This window comes from Rhea pennata, chromosome 1, assembly GCF_028389875.1.
Source record: "Rhea pennata isolate bPtePen1 chromosome 1, bPtePen1.pri, whole genome shotgun sequence".
Classification (NCBI taxonomy): domain Eukaryota; kingdom Metazoa; phylum Chordata; class Aves; order Rheiformes; family Rheidae; genus Rhea; species Rhea pennata.
In genome coordinates, this window is record NC_084663.1 from 171,933,984 (window position 1) to 171,956,796 (window position 22,813).

General features: G+C 38.9%; 1 protein-coding gene across 10 annotated transcripts in view; it reads right to left on the reverse strand.

Moving 5' to 3' along the window:
* The window catches only part of LMO7 (LIM domain 7), a 131,208-nt gene that overhangs the window by 40,316 nt on the left and 68,079 nt on the right, over window positions 1-22,813 (reverse strand). For 6 of the 10 annotated variants that reach the window (XM_062566891.1, XM_062566890.1, XM_062566889.1 and 3 more), the window contains exons 5-9: window positions 5,583-5,613; window positions 5,074-5,187; window positions 4,250-4,448; window positions 3,112-3,364; window positions 172-888 (exon numbers count right to left, since the gene is read on the reverse strand). In XM_062566891.1, the coding sequence (XP_062422875.1) occupies window positions 172-888; window positions 3,112-3,326 (932 nt within the window). In that variant the 5' untranslated portion in view covers window positions 3,327-3,364; window positions 4,250-4,448; window positions 5,074-5,187; window positions 5,583-5,613. Of the gene's footprint in view, window positions 1-171; window positions 889-1,763; window positions 2,055-3,111; window positions 3,365-4,249; window positions 4,449-5,073; window positions 5,188-5,582; window positions 5,614-22,813 lie in introns of all 10 variants that reach the window. The other 4 variants (XM_062566893.1, XM_062566892.1, XM_062566896.1 and 1 more) reach the window with 2 other exon arrangements.

Here is a 22,813-nt window from a genome sequence, read left to right on the forward strand (position 1 = left end):
TATGGTATTGCAGTCATGAGCTTCTATTCAAAGCATATTAAAAGCTTGTTCAGGACTACACAGACAAATTGCAGTTTTGCACTCTATGAATGGTTCAGCACAAGACGATGTTTTTCTGAATGGAAACAGTTCAATTAACTCAAGCACAATCCGTGCAGGACACAACCTGACCTCTCCACCATCTGCCGTTTCTTGTGCCTAATTTGGCTGGCTTCCCTGATGGCCTCCCACTTCTTCCAGTCTTCTTCACTGCATGGACCCGGGATAAAGTTTACTGGCTGTATGTTGCATCCCACTTTCCACGATTCAATTTTGCGAGTCAACATATCGTCCTTCTTATGTCGAGAAGACGGTGACAACACCCTACCATTGCTCTTTCTTTCCTCCGGTGTCGTGCTTTTTTCAAGTAAACACAAAAATTTGGACCGAATGTCCTCTGGAAGACTCCAAGGGTCAGGAAAGAGGGCAGGGTGATATTTGTCTGGAGCACCTGATAGAGGCACCTCTTTTTTCTGAGAGATGATTTTTCGAAAAATCATATCATCTTTTTCCAAATCTGGAATCACAGGTTGACCTTCTCTGGGTTGCAGAATTATTTCACCCTCTAGGGGAGATTCCTGCTCAGAGAATTTTTTAAAATACTCAGGGTCTTGGAGAACAACTTGATTCACATGGAAAGCCCCTGTTTTCCGAACAAACAGGTCATCATTTTCTAAATCTGGATACAGATATCCATTTTCGTCGTCTCCTTGTTTGCATCCTGGTACAAAGGAAATATTCTTTCTACATTTTATGAGCCTAGGGCCAGAAGTAGGATCGATTTTGGTCTTTGTTTCAGAAGACAAGTAGTCAGAGTATTTTTGTAGAGCCTGAAGTAACGAAAACTGACTGAAGCATATAAAACAAAAGGAGGGAAGTAAAATATCATTAACTAGCAAAAGACAAGCAGATCACAATGTATTGAGATATACATTTGGTTTAGACTTGCAGTATCCCGAGCAGTAAAACTGTACCACTTGGCATTCACCACTGTAACGATAACATAGCGCACATCCATTGCTGCCGAACGGCAACGCCACAGCCTAACCTTGTCAGAAACAGCACACTCACATGCCCACACACAAAGCCAGTAACCTATGCAGCATGTCACCCTTTCACATCTACACACTGCAGAAGACCAGCAACTGAAGCCTACATAAAAAAGTCCCAAGAACAACAACGCAGGATGCGATTTAATTCCATTTAGCTGTTGCACAACCAGCCATTTCCTTCTGATGCAGCAAGAGTACAGCTCATGCAGCAGTATCAACCTGGGCTCATCTGAATCCTCCAAGATCCTTTCTTCTGCAATCTGTGACAGCGCATTTCCCACGTACTCAGCGGATGGTTTATAGTTTTGATCCATTCTGCAACTGCTTGTCCACTCAAAACTTGGTCTTGGTTGATGACCAAGAGCGACAGAGCTTTGTTTATAAGCAAAATCCGCATCCTCAGAATCTGATTTCTTTCTACTGTTCAGCAACACAAAGAATGGAACAAAGGGAAAGAAAAAAAAAATATACATATGCAGTAACTGAGTAAAATACACAGCGTCAATGGTACAATAGTTTAATGAAACTAATACTTCAATTATTTTCTTGAATAACAAAAAATATATTCTGCTGCTACACAGGCAATAAAAATGAAAAATTAAGTTACACAATCACACTTTGCTTATAAGTTTTGCACACAGGAGAGAAACAGGGGCATGCATAAACACGCACCTGAACCCTTGAATCTCTTTATACCAGGGTTTGAAAGAGGATTTCCTGATTTTTTTCCACAGCAATTCTTCTTCTGGAGTCCAGAACTTAGGAAGAAATTTGTCAAAAGAAACGACTGTGTTTGACGTTGAAGAATTTAGCTTGCGAAAATAGAGATCATCTTTTTCAATGTTTGGGATGCCTATTGCTTCTTCTTCGTCCTCATCAAAATACCCAGATAATTGTGAAGGAATGTTAGCTCTTGCCTTGTTTTCAACTTTAGTATCCAACAGCCTCTGCCTCCTCTGGTTACTGTTCAAAATACCCAATCAGTTAAGATATTTTAGGAACAACTTGACAAAAAATATGCAAACACACATGCTTTTTGGCTTAAGAGTTCAACTTTGTGAATGAAGCTAATTAGTTCTCAAATCCACCACAGCAGCACCATAAGGAAAAAAAAAAAAAAAAAAAAAAAAGTTAAATGGTTATAACAGCATCCTATTGTCTCTCACAAAAATATGAAATTTGACAAAAAAGGCATAGTAATTTCAGCTGTGTTAAAATGCTGATTAGAAGGCTAATTTCATGGAGTTATTTATAGGTTGCAATTTAGGTAACACAATAGTTACTGGATCTTGGATTAGTATCTCTGACCTCAGTGGTTCAAGCCTTGTAGCTAATGGACCAGCTGGATAACTTTCCTGCGAGCAAGACTTGGGAGAGTCATTGTGCAACATGAAATGATGTCCAGGTGCAGCAGAGCTTACAGGGCTCTTTTGGATTAGAAATCTACGTTTTGCTAAGTCATCCATAACCACGTCAGGCAGTCTTCTTTCATCTTCTGAATCAGAGCCACTGTCATAGTCATAGATCATCTGGAGGGAAGCTGGATTTGTGAGCCCACATTGTGCTCTGCTATTTTGGCAGGAAGCTACAGGATTCCTTTCACAGCCACTGAGGTTGACCAAAACAGGAACAGAATGAAGACAGTGAAGTCATGAAGGTAACGATGAAACGCAAGAACTGCCCAAAAGTCTCAAGTGTACACATTCACAAGTTGGGCAACAGCAATTCACCACCACACTTTGGAAACCTTTAATGAGAACCTAGAAGTGTATGTCTAGCTTAAAACTGTATAGAAGATCATTTAAATTCTCTCCATTTAAAGTCTGAACAACCTCAAAACACTGTTCAAAAACTAGTGGAATGAGTTAAAGAAAAAAAAAAAAAGAGGAAACTTAGAACATGGTAACTCAAACGCTTTACCTTGAATTGCAACAATAGCAGCTTTCTTTAATAAAGAAAACATTTAGAAAAAAATACCAGAAATCAGAAAGTCTGCTTTACTAACGCTGCATACCAGTACCTTGAAAATGTTCCATCTGATTCAGTGTAGACAGAACTTGCCCAGTTCCTTCTGTTGTCCTCATTTTTCTCTGTCCTCTTTTTCCTTAAGGGTGCTGGCACATACGTTGCCTGCTTGTTTTTGTTGGGTAAGAAGCGATTGAAGTCAGTGGTAGGTTTCGGTTCAATCACAGCAATCCTGCGGTAGGACCTGTCATCTTTATGAGAGTCATGCATTTTGAAAGGCAGTTCAGAGTCTGTGTCGCTTTCACAATCTTAGGAAAGGGGGAGAAAAGGCACAAAAATTACGCTCTAGATTTAAGCTTCCAGCTAGAACTTAGATTGCAATGTTGCAAGGGTCAGGTCAACTCCATATCTGAGATGTTTCTGTTGCAAATCTTGCTTAGCTACCAACAAGACAGACGTATTTTTAGAAATGTCTCATGAAACTCTGATAAGGTCCAGCATGCTGAGCCTGGTTTGCTACATTCATTCCATTCTTTCACTATCACTGTTCCATGCAGAAACAGAGCGCTAACCTCTGGATCAAAGCATTAAAATAATACAGCAGTTTTTAATTAAAAACATACTTGCCACTCAGATTTATTAACAAACCCAGGTTACTAGCAAACCTTTAAAAAATATGTTAATCTCAGCAGATTCATACCTATGGCTTCCCATGGATACACATCACATACATAGCATGGCTACGTGTTGCTTTGCTCAGATCAGATAAAATCATTTACAAAGGCTGCATAGAATGTATGCCATTCGCACTGAATAAAGATCAAAAAACTCACTTTTTTTTTAGTATAACTGACTACATGTTACTATTCCATTTTAAAATTGGGAGAAAATGTAGAGTATAACTGCAGGGACCAATTTCACAAACTTTCTTCTTGTTATATTTCTTTCCACGACACACTAATTAATACCAAAACCAACCACTCTATTTAGAAATATTCATGTGGGCATTGTTCTGTTTCTATCAACTATTTAAGGTCAATATTTTCTTATCTTAAATGCAACTGCAGCAGGCTCCCTACAGTTGCCTTTCAAAGTAAGTTAGATACTGAGCATTCAAAGTACTAGGTACATACACTGTCTTCTCCTGTGCTCACAAGATAGAGTAACCAAAGATTTAAAATGGGCAAACATACCTTCACTGCCACCTTTCAAGGTTATATCTGATGAAAAGCTTGTAGAAGATCTTGAACCAAAAGAGTCCAAGCTGTCAAAGGAGTCGTCTCTTTTATGGCTAGTTGAAGATGAAAAAGGCTCTCCTCGGTCAATGTACCAAATATCACCGTATCCACTATCCCTGCCACTTCTGCTCAGATGGCTGGACTCTTCGAGTGCCTACAGAAGTATTTTTTTTTTTAAGGTCTTCTGCAATAATTTAGGAGGCAAATACTACTACTAAGATCAAACTCAAACATATATTTTTAAAAATGCACACAAATGAACTTTAACAAAGACTACTGTAAACCTCTAAACTACACATACAAAATCTTGGACAGGAAATTCAACACAAGGCTTTTAATTTCTCTTATCTCTGAATGAAGACACAGCTCTTTGCAATCTACCAAAGGAATGAGAGCAGAAGGATTCTGAATTTCATGATGAGTGAGTCCCATTCCCCTCCCTCGCCATGATGAATATTTTTCTTGGACAACATGTTCTAGGTGACCCTGCTTGAGCAGGAGAGTTGACTAGATGATCTCCAGAGGTGTCTTCCAACTTCAATCATTCTGTGATTCTATGAGAACACTGGTAGCAGAACCTCCCGATCAGGTAAAAAATCATTCCTTTCATGGGGACTTTAGATAGCAAGCAAAACAAACAAAACAAATCATCATGCTCTCCAAAATAAGGATTAAACCCCTAAGAGATTATTTAGGCTTGATGCTGTAATGTATCGCAAACTGCGTAATATATAAAATAGTCACTTTTTAAAAATTTACATTCTTCTTGGATTTCTTACCTTAGTCAAAGCTTGCCCTAATAACTTCTCAAATGCTTTAAGATTGAGGTATGGACCATTATAATGAGGGTTACTTTGTGCTTTTCTCCCAAGCCAGTACAATGTAATCAGAACCTAGAAATAAAAACATCAATGTAAAGTTCATTAGTTGGCTATCAAACCACATGTCAGTACAAAGCATCTGAGTATGCTATTGAGATGAGATGTTTTCCACAATGAAGTGTAAGATCTTGTCTACACTATTAGCTAGTATCTCCATTAAAACCAATTAGATAACATTTTGATGCATGTAACATACCTCAATCAAATTTAAGGACTGTTTCCTATAAATACATTTATTTGAGAAAGTAAACTGTGCAGAGATGCAAGAGGGCATTAATTTACATCAGATAAATGAACAGCTAAAGAATAAGGTAAGCCTGACAGTGCCATGCACAGAAATGTTTCCAAAACACTAAATTGCAATTAGTGTGAACTTGTTTTAGAAAGCATTAAGATAAATGTCTTACATTTTTCACTCTTCTATCAGTCTCCTCTGGTCTGAAGCAGGGCAGAGCAGGAGAAAACAAAACAAAACCAGATTTAAGATTTGACTTAAAATCCTATTATTCAAGATTTAAAACATTACAAGATAAAAGAAATTACAATTTATGAAGATCAATTAGAGGTTAGTATAAAAATGGAACTGTGACTGTTCCAAAAGAAATAAAAAGTAATTAGCTTTGAATTCACAGGTATAATTCTGTACCATTTCAATCATTACATATAAAGCAAGATGCTAATTACCTTATTACAGTCTGTGATTTGAGAGGAACTATACCCGTGTCAGAACTCTAAACTTCTTTAATTAGCTAAAGTTTTTAGTTACCAACAATATTACAGAGGATAACAAGCTAATGACTTTTGGTGATGGTCAACCTCTGCTAATCCTCTGTTGGCTGCAGAGAAAGCTCTTCAGTTACAAACAAACAGATTCAATGGTTACTTTTTTTCCTGGTTATATGATATTTTCAAAAATATTTGCCTCAGATGCAGGCAATGTTTTAACCTAAAGAGAATTTTTCAGACAAAAACCAAGCAACTGAAACTGGGGTATCAGGAGAGAGCTGTTGTAGGCTTGGAAGGATGGTTCTGTAGGATACATATTTCTAGAGGAGGAAAAAAAAAGCTTAAAGAATGTAAGTGCTAACATTAGTGTTTTTTAAATTACTGATTTGTGGCATGTTTCTCAAGTGTACCAACGTGTCCCTCCCAAACGTGGGTGCCAACGTTCAGTCTGCAGTTGTAAGCACCTACAGCCAGACCACTGAAAGCAGCTGTAAAACCCTTTAGCCAGCAGTTCAGGAAAGCAAATGGCTTCTCCCACCCCTAAATAACTTATCTGCTGCAGACACTGATGGTTTGGAGAATTAATGGAGAATTAACAGAGAAATATCATACAGCAGTAGAAAGACCTACATAGGATCCTATAACAGATCAGACCAACTTATCAAATCCTGTTCCTGGCTGCCCAAGAGCAAGTTAATCAAAAGCTGCAAGGAAAGGGTATAAGAAGTTGGTCAGTGGACGACAGTCACAGTAGAGTCATGGAAGGGTAGTCGATGTAGATCACATTGTCCATGGAAATACATTATTCAGCACAGCCTACGAACTGGCTGGCATACAGACCTCCCCTCCTATCTCTTCTTCCTAATTTGAGAGTCTGCCCTTCTCACTCAGTTCAGCTGGATCTGCTGTGCCCATCCACTATGTCTTAACAGAAATCAAGTTGCTGATAATATTAAGTCATAAGACTCATCTGACCAACAGGATCCTCAACTGCCTTTTCTTTAACATCCCGTCCCAAAGATTTTGCTGATCCTAGAGCAAGCTACCTGTATCTTATGAACATGGAGGAACACTTTTCCCTTAATGTGAAATACATCTATTTTTTACTTTCCTTCCCAAAATATCTTCTTGTTCTTTTTTAATTTTGACTTGATACTGGAGAAACTGTACTTATCCCTTCCCTCAGCAGGTAGCTTTCCTCACAAATTTTCATGGAGTGGTCTGTGCAACGGTGCTACCCAACATGACTAGAAATATGTTACTTTCCCAATCAGAGCATTGGAAATTTTTCTCCTATCAGCATGCATCAGCATTATACTTTCTGTATCTGATGTGGAGCATTTTAAAGGTTTATGTTCTTCAGCTTCAGGGTCTATGAACAGAACTTCTGTCAGTAGGACAAAACTTCTTCCACTGTTTGAATTACAAAAGCAGAAGTCACATATGTCCTTGCTGAGGATACCTTGAAGTTTGCTTCCAAACTTTAACAGTCTAGTAACGAAAAGTCTGGTCTTTAGTCAGCTAGAGCCTATGTCCAAGAGGTTTCTAGTCACCCCGACTCTGAGGGGGAAGCTCTACGATTGAACATGATGGCGCTGCTTTTCATGAGTTCTGTGCAATCCTCTAGGTCAATCATTTGCAATAGGAGGAGCATGCAGCTGTTGTCACGTTTCAGCACATCCTGTAGACTTGAATAACCGTAACTGTACTGGGCCTGTGTACTTGGGCTATGAACACTACAAAACTGAAAACATTGGAAATTCAAGTAAAATTGTGAGCATAGCAGAGCCCCAAAACACAGGAAGAGAAATTGTCCACAGGCTTGAATGAGACAAACGCTTCCCACTTATGTTTGCTATGTTAACAACATAAGCAGGCTGACAGGTTGTTTAGTACTAACGAGTAGAGTTTTTCTGCATGTGTGTCTTCACTTGCATTACTACCCTCCTTTGAATTACATCTAATAGTCTCTGAGCCATTCAAGCATCTTGTCACAACAGATAATCATAAGAGAAAATGTAGAAATTTGACATCTGAGCATAAGAGTTTTTTTTTTTTTTTTTAAAAAAAAGCCCCCCTTCCCCAAACTTCTTACAAAAAGTGAGAGTTCTTACAGCAACCAGTTCCTCATTTATGTAGGATCATGTATTTTTCTGATAGTCTCAAGTAAGAGAAGGGAAAAAAAGGTGGGGGGGAGAAATAATGCTGGATGATTAATGTATTCTCCTAGAATTTGTGAAAACCAAAAGCCATCATAATTTCTGCCAAGCAAAACTCTAAGAGGCACTGCTACTGTCTTACTGAAAGGCCTTAGAAGTCAGCTGTCACCTAGAGACTTCAAGCTGCTCTCCTCCATGTGTTTGCAACTTGTAAAAGATGCAATTTGGCTCCACTTGCTCCAAAACTTCTTGCTATCTTCCTCTGAGTGAAGAACTGTACAGGTATACATAGATCTGCATTTTGAGCTTGGCCAGGATGTGAGTAATGCATGCACAAACCACTGCCTAGTTACTATCCAAAATGACACATTTTAAATGGCCTGGAAAATACCTATTGGATATAAATGTGCTATAAACTGAAAAGGAACTTTTAACAGGAATGATATTTTTTCCTGTCAGTATCAACTTAAAATAAAGCAAGATTTCAGCTCAATTGCAATAAATGAAAATGCAACATTAAATATTTAGTCAGATTAAATAGAAGTTCTACTTAAAGTGCTATCATCAAAATGCCAATACAGCACACCACCAGGGAAAGTATTTGCTTGAGGCATAGATCCGAGCAACTGTGGTTTGGCCATGGCAACCATGGCCAAGATACAGTAGGTCATAATTAGCAACAGCCTTTTCTGAAACATGGCATACTGCATGATGCTTCGAGTAAGGGCATAAATCTGTCTTCTCTGACAGCCCCTTGCTACCCAGCAGCTAGCGGGCTCCTGTCGCCTCTGCTCCCCTGCCATAAGGCTGGCTCCAGGTAGGCCCAAACAACCCAGCTTCTCACAGTGTTTGGGGAGGGAGTGTTGAGGATGAAGTGCAATAATTTCAGCAGTATGGTCTTTAAGCTTTTTAATACTGATGGACACTATAACTGTATCTCAAACATGAACCTATAGTAACAAAATGCATACACAGCACTAATTTCACAGATTTTGTCCTATAAAAGCTGTTCTAGGAACTGAAAAGGTAACTAACTTGCTGCATTGATGAAGATACTGCAAGTAAACACCAATCCTATAGAGGGACAGTTATGTTTTCTTCCAAAATCATGATGGAGGCTAGTTAGTGCAGACTCTTCTTTACATGTTATTCAACGTAACCTAATTAGGGCTTGAATAAACGATTGCCAGTGTGCTAAAATTTCTAAGTGGAATGCTTCTTTGCTTAGCAGGGTACAACCAAGGCTGCATCTAAACATTAGTTCCTGAAAGAAGCGAGTTCCTGTCCAAACAGTGATGCAACACCAGCTACTAAACCACGTCATGTCATTTCAAACATTACCTTCTCTGTCTTCCTAAAGGTTTCTACTTATCTCATTTCACTAAAGATGTCTGAACTAAGCAAAGGAAGCTGCTAATGACAGCTGTTAAGATTTATAGAAAAAAAAAAAAGGATTTTTATTCTAAATACTGCATCTACCCCTGCTACCATCTACAGGAGGATAAGCTTACGCTTAGTATTCATTCTGAAATTTAAAGGAAAGAAACATCGATCCTCTCAGTTACCTAATCAAATCCCAAGATCAACTACATAAGAGGCCTCAAAATTTAAGTACAGTTTCTAATGCACAAGGTTTGAACCTTAATAGCTAGCAGCGCTTTCAATAGAACTTTATCTGTAACTTCAAGGTTAGCCATCCTGGAAAATGACTATCAATTGCAGCAAGAAAGTTTAAAGGCCATGAGATAACAAACAATGTGGGGGGATATTGTTATAATTATGAAGCTTAACTGCACAATTGCAAGTTGATTGTTGATGCAAAAGACTGACAAAAATCCGTACAAAATATGTGAAATCACCACCCATGGAAAAAAAAACATCTTCTGTGTAAAGCATTGTCTCATCTACGTCAATCGGTTAGCAAACAGAAGACTACAAACGAGACAGAAATAGCTCTAACTTGTCAGTAGATGGTAAGCTTAGATTAGAGGCAAAAGTAATTCAGTTACATCTGAGCAAAATGCCTTTTCAGGAACACTGTTTATACCTATTCAGAACTGACTGATGAAAAATTCTTTAATGAGAACCACTGTACAAGAATGTAACAACTTGATACAGCAGACCAGAAGATCAAGTTGCAACCAAAGAAATTTATTCACAGTTCCACTGTTTGCTCAAGGTTAAATAGCAAAATTAGTCACCAAGGCCCTAGCTTGACAACAAAAAGGCTCTGGCAGCACTTCTACCTTAAGGATTTCCTGGTCTCCCTTCGCCTTCCAGCCACTTCTGTTTGCTGCTCCCATGGTTATGCCAACACACTGAATCACACCACAGCTCCACACTGTGGAACAGGACCAAAGGGCCTTGCCAGTTGCTTTGTTTGGGGTTTCTTAAGTATCCTTTTTTAAAAAACCCAAATTTATCAAATTTATCACTTATCTGTTTTACAGCATGCTCCTATAGTGATTCTGATACAATTGCTTATAGAGGCAATGCTTTGCCACACAGGTGGGGGAACGAGGAGCTTGCTGGAGGAGGGATCCATAAGCCAGTCCCTGTACGACAGTGTCCATATGACAAAACACCAGCCAAGGGCTCTCTTGTTCTCAGTGCTTCAGTTCCTTCTTAGTTTTGAGGAATGAGGAAGCTGGCCAGCATTATTTTAAGATGCTATTTTAAGATTCTTGTTTAAAATTAAAGTACATCACAACTGATCTTAAAACTTAAAATTAAAAAAAAAAATCACTATTTTACAAGATAGTCATATGGCTTGGAGTAGCCTGCAGTATTTTAAAGGAACCACAAACTAGAATTTAACCATTATAAAACACATCCACTGGCAATGCTAACACTTGCATTTGTGTTACTTCAGTACCTCCTTCCAAAACAGTAGTATATTTTAAGTAGCTATGTTCAGGTTGACTTATTGTAAAATAGCTAATAAATATATCTATTAGTTTGGATTTTCTTTTCCTAAGATGCTATTTGGCTTAGTTCCATAGCCTCCTAATACATATTAAATTCCAGAAACTATCAATACATAGTGTCAGATCTACTTTGACATTTCACTTTGTTGTTTTCCAGAGAGAACATCAATGTGGAGCTCAAGACCAAAGCAAAGTACCAGAAATCAAAGCAGAACTCTAGAAGATGATTTTATGGCATCTCTTTCACAAAGTGAGGTTTTCTGAATGTGCACGTGTCTATAGGAGAAAGTTATTTAAACTACACATATCTATCTATAGTTAAAAAAAATAGATCAATCAGGTCATGCAGTGAGAGAAGAAAAGAGAGAAGAAAAATTTGAATCCATTTCCATAGAGAAAGAAGGGACAGAGACACTCATCCTGATACAAAGGAATGTGCCAGTGACAAATGCATCATGGCTGGTGTCAAGTCCCTCCCTCAGTGACAAATACCCCAGAAAGCCCAACAGCTGCTAAAGCTATCTGCTTTCCACCCCATTCTCTGTACTACAGATCTTACCAACAGAGAGCTTAAAAAACAACAAAAAAAAATCCTTATTTTTAAAAAGAAGTAGTAACAGCATTCTCCTTTTGACCTTCTACCACCAAGGCAGTAGTTCCACTTCCCAGACATATGTTAAGACTTTGAAAAGCCTTGCTTTGGGCTACTAACTGGGCCAGCACGCTGCTGAATAAGCCCGCTCCCAAATTCTGTGCAGAGCTCCAGGGGCTCCAACTTAACCCCAAACAGATTCACTTACACTTCTGAGGAGGATGTCAAAGGGTTTGAAGGATTCTCCGCCCCCGTTGAGGTAGGCTACACAGGATACGAATGCCGTCTGTCCAACTAGCAGTGAGCTTGTTCTAAATTTTAACCTCTTTGGACACCTACTCAACTGCTATTAATACTCCAGTTATCACATTTCACTGAATTCCCACATGCTGCTCAGAATAGAAAGGCTTCAATGGAGGATGGGACCATGACACGGGTGGGGAAACATGAGGACATTCTTCTAGTACTTGGATTCTTAATCAACTGATATTCAACCCGGATAGCCACAATTCACTGCTGAGATTGCTGGAAATAAAGTGATCTTGGTATTACAGAAGCGCTCAAGAGCAGCTTTTAAAAATGTATTTTTTTTATTTGCTTGTTTATAAACACAAAAATCAAATATTTTCCATAAGCCACGTAGATACAGAATGGTTCAGTGGCTATGTCATAACAGCACAGAGTCTTGTGCACTTATCTTACAATGAAGAGGGTCTGAGGGATTGAGGGGTGGAAAAATGCCAAAGAGTGGAGAGATGGGGAGGGGATCCAGCCAGCCAACACCCTCCGTGGGAACTTGTCCCCATCCATCACCCCAGAGCCACGTCCTTTCACACTCCCTCTAAAGCATGGTGCTTCCTTGCTGATCTCATCTATTATGCTTCCACATTATTCTTAAATCCCTTATCAAAACAAAAACAGCCACTTCTAGATACGTGCATCAGCCGGGGCAAGTTACTGGACAGTCACATTATCCATTTCCTCCTGCTCTTTTCCAACCCCTCCCTGCAGGGTCCATCTCCACCAGCTTCCTCATATCTCAACCAAATTTATAGGCTTGTGTAGAGAGGAAAATACTCAGCATATTGCAGGGTACAAGGCACACCTATCAAGTAATAACAATAAAAACCAGTGCCAGGAGAACAAGTCTGTGAGCAGGGACAAGAGAGCCTGGCTAGCAAGTTGAGCACTGCTTACAGGGCTCAGCTCAGGGGTGGGCTGCAAGGAGCATCAGGGAGCACCACTAACTAGTAGAGAAAGAGGACTGATACGATCCTGCAGCTTCCTGCTCAAATGCTAAGGTGTATCAAGGAATATTAGAGTATTTACAGTATTTAGCATGGCACTGTTAACTGGTTCCTTTTTGTGTGTTTTCCTTAGTTACTCCATTCCCCCAAACCCTTATGAACCTGCATCTCTCACTTCAGTAAATGACTGGCCCACGGTAATCAAGCTGGATGTTTCTTTGGCTTGCAAATGCAGAGTCTGTCCCCCCAGCCTATGCTAGCAACTTAAATTCTCTGTCTAAATTGGTATCTAGGCAAAAATAAAGATCAGATATCTTCTTTCTGAAAGTTACCAGTCACATGCCAGACACTTGGGCCAAAAAGCATGAGAACATCCACCAACTTCTATGAGAAATGATAGAGTCTCTCTGCAAGAAATTAAAAGTTCCATAAGTTTGCTCTAAGCTCACATAGAGGCTTAGCAGCTCTCAAAGTAAACAAAGCAGTTCATTTAAATTTAAAAGGATGTTTGAATTTCATAGGTTAAAAAAAAATCAATTGTTTATCAGGAAAAAACATTTCAAAACACACAGAAATTTAGATAGCTATAGTACCACTATTTATAGTCTTCCAGATTTTTATAGCTTTGAAGGAACTAGTCTTTAGAACCTGAAGTGTACTACTTGGTTGGATATCTCCTTGTTGACTTCTAAGTTTACCTGTACATAATGCAGGCCTGAAATCTCCTTAATAGAAGACTTTAGTACCTTAAGCACCAATGTTCTACTAAATGTTACCATGTCTATCTTTTTCCTGCTTTGTATCCTTTATGAATTTTCAAATTTCACACACTCAGAATCAGCAGACTTAAACTCACCCTGCTGATTATCACTTATGCTAACTTCTCCTGCATTCAGGTTTGAAGATCTTGCCTTCCTTCCTCCACTAAATTTATACTGACTTGTATAAATTTTGTAGATAAATATATGTTCCCCATATGTCTCTCTATTCAAATTAGTTTTAGCATTCCTTCCAAAAGGGACAGACAGTATATCTGTAGAGTCACTTTGAAAAATAATTATCAGAATATGCAATTAAATATGATCTGATACATTTTGAGAAATACATATGAAGCTACATATGAACACATGAAGCCACAGGTGTCAACGACCACAGAAATAGTTCAACAGTATGTTACTAAAAAATTAGTCTGAATAAAACATATTACTTGCTTTAGCTAAACTGAAGCAATCATGGCAACTCACAGTTTGCCCTCTTCTCCAAGAGGCACCCATATTTTCACTTTCTCTCTTGCCTGATGCCTCCTTGCCATTATTAAACACTTCCACAACTGTTGTCCTTTTTACTCCTACTCTTACCCCTGACTGAAACATTGCAACATCCCCTCTTCCCACCTACAAAGATACCAGAGGAAAGTTTTCAGAATAGCCATCTACACTTACCCAGTCACTCTGAGTTTTCTGCGTACCAGCTACTCCACAGCAACAGCTTGTGCACCCTCTCCCACCTTCAGCCCCCAGTTTAAGGTAATTCAGTCAGGATAAAGCATTCAGAGGTGGTCACTGAGGATTAGCTAGGATTTGGCAGGTATGCATCTTTGCTTACTCAAGAGAGAATTTTATTACTCATGTCATGAGGAAGGAGAAAGGACTCCTGCCTTGGTGCATGCCCAGGGAAGACTGCTTAACAGAGAGATAACAAAGGACTGCATTTAGCAAAACAGGTGGTGATGTGCAGGTTCCTTGGGTATAAGCAAAAGAGTTCATCACAACTTTTATATAACACTAAGCACTAACTTCTTGAGGTTTATGTAATTTCTTAAAAAAGGTTTTAAAAAAATTAAAGTAACTCATGTCTACATTATGTAACCTGTATCTGATATTTGGCAATGAAGGTATCAGCTGATGAAGAAAAAAGATGACTGATAGCAATCTATATAGGTATTCCTATGCTCATGTCTGTGCTAATATTCCGTTTCATCAGTTCAAATACATACTTAAATGCTGTTATTCTAATCTATACACAGAACACAGCAATTCAGTGCACAGAGATGATTCACTAAGAGTCAACAGCTGATACCTACAGATGCCCTATCCATGATGTACCAGTAGGTGATCATCCAGGCTTTAGCCCACACCGAGCTGCCATCTCTTCAGGGGAGCACAATACTAGGTCCATGCATGAAGATGACTTTTTCCTGAGATGAGACAGACAATTGTGGACTACAGTCACACCCTCATGTTTTGAGGGTATTTGAAAAAAAAAAAAAAAAAAATCAGATCCTAGGATAGCCGTTGGAAATCTGTGGAGTGTAATTTTTATATATGTATATTTTTTTCCTTCCTTGGAGCATTGTAGTGCTGGCAAAACTACTGTATAGAAGGACAAAACACACTTTGCATTCAAAATAAAGCATTTCCTGGAGAATCTCTCAATAAACAATGTGTTCACAAGCATGAATTGGTTAAGTTACTTTGGACGGCTATGTTATATTTTGGATTGTTATGCTGCACAGAAAGCAATGTGCCTTCTGCCCCTTCCTGCAGCCAGGTGAAAACAGGTAGCCAGCCCCACTATAATGGCTGGGGACCAAAATAGCTCAGCTAGAAGAGCATTACACTGAAGATCTAAAGGTGCCTGCTTCAAGCCCAGGCTTCAGCAAGGGGAGTCCTTGTTGCTGCAGCCCTGTCTAACATGCTCTAGGTGACCCTGCCTGAGCAGGGGGTTGGACTAGATGATCTCCAGAGGTCCCTTCCAACCTTACCAGTTCTATGATTTTAGGATTTCTCATTGGTTTGCACCACAGAGTAACTAAGACTGCAAAAACTGAGCCTGATGGAATATTCACTATAGCCTGAACAGTGTGAATTACTGACATGACCCCTGCCAATCCTTGGGATTACTGGCTCAGGGTGAAACCTAAGACTGAGAATTGGGGCAGTGTAAACTCCAGCTCTTGTTTTTATTCAAAGCTTTGCCATACTGTTAAAAGAAATGCTTTAACAGTTTAAATTTAGACTAAGTGCACAGTTTTTGGAAAAATCTCATAGAACTAGGATTTTGAAAAGAATTTAGATTTATAGAGATGAAGATGACAAGATGGAGATAGAAGGTAAGTGCAATTTACTCTATGGACAAAGATACTGGAAACAAGTTAAAGGCATGCTAAAATTTGTCCTTAAGTAGAGATAAATCTCTACTGCATGACTGCATCATTTAATTTAGTTTCTACAGATGGTATGAAAACTTTAAAGGACTACTGGGTTTTTAAGGTAATATTCTGGTAAAATATTTCACAACTAAATAAGAAGCAGTAAAGAAAATAAAATGCTTCCTTTTGAAAATTTGTCTTATTTTTTTTCTGTTTCTTTGGGTTACTCTAGCAACCAAACAGAGCACAAAAGCATGAAATCAAAACACAGACTGAACCCAACTCCTCTGTTAAAGTGGTTTGAGGTGTATATGCCCAAAGGACTGAGTACACAGATCACAAATACAAGTGAACTCCATTATTTCCTAGATTTTCTTGATTTGCCTTCATTTGGTTAACTGGATTCTGAGCCAGGAAAGAGCACTTCAATCAGAGAGTAAAACCACACTCTTACTGGGGGAGACAGGATGGGACAGGACATTTCTCGAGTCAGCTCTACTAGAAAGCATGACGTGAAACAGCAACATAATTTAAAACAAAACAAATTCATGTAGTATACTACCTTTAGCAAAAACATGCCCTCTTGTGCTGTGGAACAGACAAGATGCATGTCTGTCAAATGTTTTCCATATTTGCTGCAATTCTTGCCTTCTGTCCTCAGTTCTTACAATATCTCCATGTAATAGAGCTACTTAAATATGTAATTATCCTTATTCAGGTTCTTTATTGCCTCAGATTTATTTTTGCAATATCCAGAATAACTAAATTCCATTTATTACTATCAGTTTCACTGGAGTTAAATTCTTTTTCCACCAAGAAAACTATCCATCTCAGTGACAATTAGAAGTACTTTAACACTACTTTAAGAAGGCAAGAAAGATACAGGGTATTTTTAAACATTTGCTCAAAACATTAAAACTTTTCAGCCAGGTTTTCTGGCCAAGTCCTTAATGCTGGAAAAATGAATGCGTCTTTACTGCAGAGCGAGAGAATGGGTAAAAGTCCAAATATTTGCTCTGCCAGAATGTTAGAGAGCCTGTGTGGGAGGGAAAGGGGGGGGGGGAAATCATGCTAGTCTGACCATATACATATACCTCTGAATTTGGAGAATTTACATCAAGCAAAATTCTGAGCATCCCAAACTACCGAAACCAAGTATGCTATTAGTCACTTGAGAGTTTCAGTTGTAAAAATCAGGAGTCTGAGAATAAAAACTTGACCAAAATTAATGATATGGGAAAGCAATCCCAGCCAGAGAAATATAGATGATCTCACATCCTCTCTTTTCATTGGTACTTGTGAACTATGTAATTTGTACCACAAAACTGATGACTGAGGAAAAAAGCTTAATATACCAATTAAGACAGCACCAAAATGCTCCAACAGGCTATTACAACTAAATCTGGTGGTGGGGAGGGAGTGGAACAAAAGGATCCGATTCTGCTCCAACTGAGGCCATGGCAGTATTCCCAACATCCTTAATGAGTGCATGAGCAAATGTTAAATTAGGAATCTTTCTTCTCCAGAGAAAGAAGATACTATATGCAGTAACTCTTGGAAACTACAGTTAGCCATCTGCAGAGTTTCACCAACTGTCTAGCCAAATTAAGCTCTGGACAAGTAGGCTCCTTAGAATACACATGGTGGTTTCATACTATCCTTCCCAGAAATCAATCAAAATGCAGAGTCTGGATAAGAAAAGTAACCCTCAGGCTCTGCAAGAGGCTACAGATTCTACAAATCCTTCCTCCAGCAAACCTCATAATTTCCACGTGAAGACCTGTCAAATTTTTTTGAGTGTCTACTTTGCAACTCGTATCTGTGAAGTCCTGGGTTCTGAAAGATGAAAGGTCTTTTTAAAAACCTGTCAATAACAATCATTATTGCATTTAATCATTGCAAAGATTAAATCAAACTAATAATTAAACTGCAAAGCATGTCACACAACCAGTCAGTTAAAAGAAGGCTTGGCTTCCCAAAGCAACAGTTCACACCTTGCATCAGTGGCTGCTAAATCCAGACCTGCCTCCTTCAGAAGTGTCTGTGGAGGACACTCTTTTGATCTCCTGTTTTTAGCTCCAGGTGATTCAAGTGTCACCAGTGACACTTCTGTCACTACATTCACCGTTTTACAATGCAGTGAAAAGTCAAGCTGTTATCACCACCCCCCAGTTAGGACCCCTAATCTAGGCAGGATCAGAAACGTAGAAGCAGCTTGCTAAAACTAATTGGATACTTCTCCTCTGATTACACTTAATTCTTGAGCTGTTAGTCTACCTGAAAAAAATTGCATGTCAGAAAAAACAGACAAAGCTATCTCAGACATATCAGGTACCCAGGAAGCACATTGCAACATTGCAACAAGTGAAACTCAGAATAAATACCAAGGTCTCCATCCCTCACTTCACATCTAGGCTAACAGAGCTACAAGAAAAAAATATAATCAGCATAATGGAAGGAAAAAAACAGGAGCATCTTCCAATGAGCACAAAAAGAGTCAAGCCTCTGCTGTTGGTTAAGGAGGAGTTTGTCCAACTGCAGTGAAACTCAGGTGCTTCTTGACAGGAAGACAACGATTATAAAGCACAGAAGAAAAACGCAGGATGGAAACACCTTCATCCTCTGACCCAGAGAGAGATGTGGGAGAAAACCAGACAGGATGAGACTGCTCGAGGTTGCCAGGTTGCAAACTATTGACCATATTCTCCCCGCATAACCAGCTGGCAATGAAAACAGATATCAAATGTTTTGTAATGTATTTTCCCTTTCTTGCTGCATGACAATAATTAAGAAGCTGCCCACAGAAAAATAGCCAGAGTACTCCTGATCTGTTGCTTTATCCTCTCTACATGTCAGTTAACCGTCCAGAAGTTTTACTAGTACTTTTTTTTAAAAAAAAGTTTAATAAAAATCCGTATTTCTAGATTTTTTTTTTCTTTTTTTTTTTTTTTTTTTTTTTAGCAAGCAAAGGTATAGAGACATGCAACAGCCACTGTCGCCATGGACATTGCTTATGGCAGAGTTATACAGCATACAAGTTTTCTAGTTTGAATATATTTAGAAATATGTCATACTGCAGTGCAAGTTATGTAAGCCTCATCTTTAATAATATAAATCAGTTCCGTCAAAAACAGCTCATGAAGTAACAAATCTGCCATCTGTTTGAGGCTAATTTATTGGAAGACACTGATTCAGAACCACTCTGTAGTCGCATATGTATGCGCATATGAGCACATGTAGTCGCTCAGTCAAAAAGAAACAAGATGAATGTTAAGTCCTCCACATCACACTGCATTTAAAGCTCTTGGAAAATAGCACATAGAGCACATCCTGTAAAATTATATACTGACAAAATTTTTCAGGTAGGAGAGAATCAGTGTGAGCTTTCACTGGAAAAAAATTCAGAAGTACTGCATGAACTTTAAACAGAATGTGAAGTATGTCACTATTTTAATTATTAATAAAAGTAATATAAACTTAAACCTCTGCAAGCAAGAAAAAAATCCCACAGATACAGGACAAGCACACGGGTGACTTTACTGAAGCTATTTTGGATGATACCACCAAAAAACAGGCTATGTTCCAAACCAAAAAGCTAGTGAGAAAGAGCAATAAATTAAAGGTTCTGAAATATCATTCTTTGTAAAGAGAAAAAAAGAAGTTAATGTCAAAAGCACTCCCAAGTCCCTTCTACGTTAAGCAATAACATTGGAAATTTAGCATTGAAGAAAGCTGATAAGATCATGTAGATCAGCAGACTCTGTGTGAAGCAAAGACATGTTTTCAAATACATGAATTTAAAATATATTCAAGTTTACAGACTGTAAATGATTGCTGAAATCTCAAATGCATTCCTTTTCAGTGTTATATCAGCCTCCTTACCCACCAACCCCAAAACACATTCACAAAAGTGCTCCTAATTTCAGGGTAATATTTAGAGATGAGAACTATTTTGAAATTTTGCTTTCTTTAAAAAGAGTTTTTCGTTTTGCTAATTTTGGTTTGCAAAGAGGATTCTATGTTTCATGTGTAAAAGCAAGCTTTGCCAAAGTGCTTGCATAAGTTGGAGACTCGCTAGGGTGCATCTCCAGTGGCAAGACAACTTTGACATAGCAATTACCAAAGTTAAAACGAAAAGCAATTCTGTATGAAAAGTTACACATATAATTGCCCAATGACTACAATGTCATTGTATTCACCCTCTCAAATAACCATCAATTTTAGTGCAATTACTAAAAGCTTTTTGAATGGTTAAGTAGCCAGAGATTAGTACACACTGCAATTTGCTTTCTTTAATAATGAATTGACTTTTTCTGCCTCATCTTTTCTGAAACCATCTATACCCAGTTTGTCTTATATCCCTGTCTGCGTCCCTATTTCTTGCATTACTTCAAAAAAGTGAATCAGTTCAAAAAGCCAATCGCTTTCAATTCCTGGCTATAATCAAATTTCTGGTAGGTCCTCCACAGCCAAGGAAAAGAAGATTTTTTCCTAATAATTACCCACAAATAACTTTTTCTAAGCAAGGATTGGGGCATTACACACTTTAATAAGCGAGCACACAGAAACCTTTAAGACTATCTTTTATATTATCATTGAAGACCAACTTTTCACAAGCGGCACCTGTCTTCCACTTCAAAGCGTGTGCTCTTTGAGGTTGACCTCGTGTTGCTATTTGTTTTTCAAGTTGCCTAGCACAAAACACTGAGCAATGGAGCATAAAAATAGAAGGTATCTTTACTGGGGATCCTAAAATAACAAGAGTTACCGGAAGTCTTTTTTGAACCAGGGCAGCACTGGCACGTGGATCATCTACAGTCAAGGAATTGAAAAACTGAGAAATGAGAGAAATAGGTAGTAGAACAAAGAGCAAGCTCAGGCTACCTCCTCTTCATTCACAGTAAAATGCAGACATGAGAAGATCTTCCTAGTAAATATTCAGTTTAATACATTTGTTTTGAAACAGAAGTGAGTCTTCATAATTAAGCATACAGCATCAACAATCAGCTCTTGTTAGCAGGGGCTGAAGGAATCTGAAGTAATTGGCTGGAGAATTCTCTTGGGTGAAGGCAGGAAAAAAAAATATATATATATAATACATAAAATCATGCACTAGTTCTCTTCCAACTCTCTCACTGTCCCTTATTTCACTTTATAAAGGACTCAGCCTCTCCTATGACTGCACATGCACAAGTAACAGGAACATGTTCCACTAAGTGCTGCAGGCCAAAATCTACATGCAATTAAGTCTGACCAAATAGTTTCTAGAAGTTTCAACATATTTGCTTTCCTGACAAAAATACTGCGAACAAAAGCTCCTTACATAAGCACCTACACCTTGCATAAATTGGTACACTTCCATCAGAAAGACTACTACCCCAGGAGATACAAGCAAGCTTTCCTCTCTCCTTTGAGAGATCAGACAGCAATATGCCATTTTCACATGATGGAAACCACACAAATACATTCCTGGGCAACAGGAGACAAGAAAAAGCTTGGGTCGTGAGTGTCTTAGAAGTGTTCACTGCTTCCCAACCTCCCCAGACTGGAATTAAGCCAAAACACTTTTTTCCAGGTCCACAGAGAAACTTGAGCTAAACCTGCAGGTTTGCAAACTCATACCATTTAGCACTACAAAATACCGTATCAGGAGGTGACAGAAATTATTTTGGAGATGCTGGCAATAACCTGCAACGCATCTATGACATTAATGACCAGCTGAGATCCACTTCTCTGTCATAGTCAGTGAAGGAAATAGAGCTTGATTCTTCTGCATTAGCTTTGGATCAGACTGTGCTGTAAGTAATTTCTTTTGCCCTTGCTACATTACTCCCTAGGAAGTTCTGAAGAGCAACGCAGCTGTTTAGGCGGCACTAACGCTCTGGTGGCAAGGGAAAGGTGAGCAAAGAGAAAGCTGTGACACAACGGTACCCCAGCGGCACACAACACGCAGTTCAAACGCGGCACAGTGGGACGCTGCTCTGGATCCGTGCCCGCAGCACGGGCGCAAGAGGCTGCTTCCTCTGAGCCGCCTGGTTAAGCCTGCCCGGTGCACCTTGCCCTGCAGGTGCCTCTGTTCAAATAAAATAAAGGGAAGTTGTGCGCTGCCTGAACCTGTGCACTCCTCCTGCCTTCACAAGCCATGCTGCCGAGAAGCAGTCCCTGTTTTTTTTTTGATCGACTTAACCATTTTCACTTCCCTGCTCACAGTTGAGCTGCTTGAAAACACTACGCCTTGGCCTTTCATTCTCACCTATTGTTTTGCTCAGTTGATACTCCTATTTATACAGTCTTTAAGCCTTTGTACTTTTTCACTGGAAGAGAACAGGCTACTATCACCCTTTGGGAAAAGCCAAAAAAAAAAAAAAAACTCCTAGGAAGTGAAATTATTTGATCTACTAAGTCTTTTCTTACAATCAAGGTTCTTTCTTCTCACAGCCCTATTTCAGTTCAAGTTCAGTGAAGATTTCACAACAGCTCAGGTTAACCTGTAGTTTGAGAAAAGATTTGGAAATCCCTTTGGGTTCAGATTCTCTTTGGCTTTGCCTTCTCAAACCTTTTTCCCCCATTTCTCATCCTCTTTCACTGCAATGCCTTCTTGTGCAAATGCATTTTCTGAAAACAAGCAGCACCTGTGCTTTATTCCAGCTTTTTTTCCTGAGCAAGCTCATGCTGTCCATTAAAAGGACAAAACTAATCACACAGCTCTGACACACAGCTGACACTGTGCGAGCATGGAGTACCTGTCTCAATGTATCTCGAGTATTTCGACCAATAGTGCATGCAATTCCAAAGTGGTACCTAAAAGCTAGGTGATGAGCAGAATTTGTCCTCTT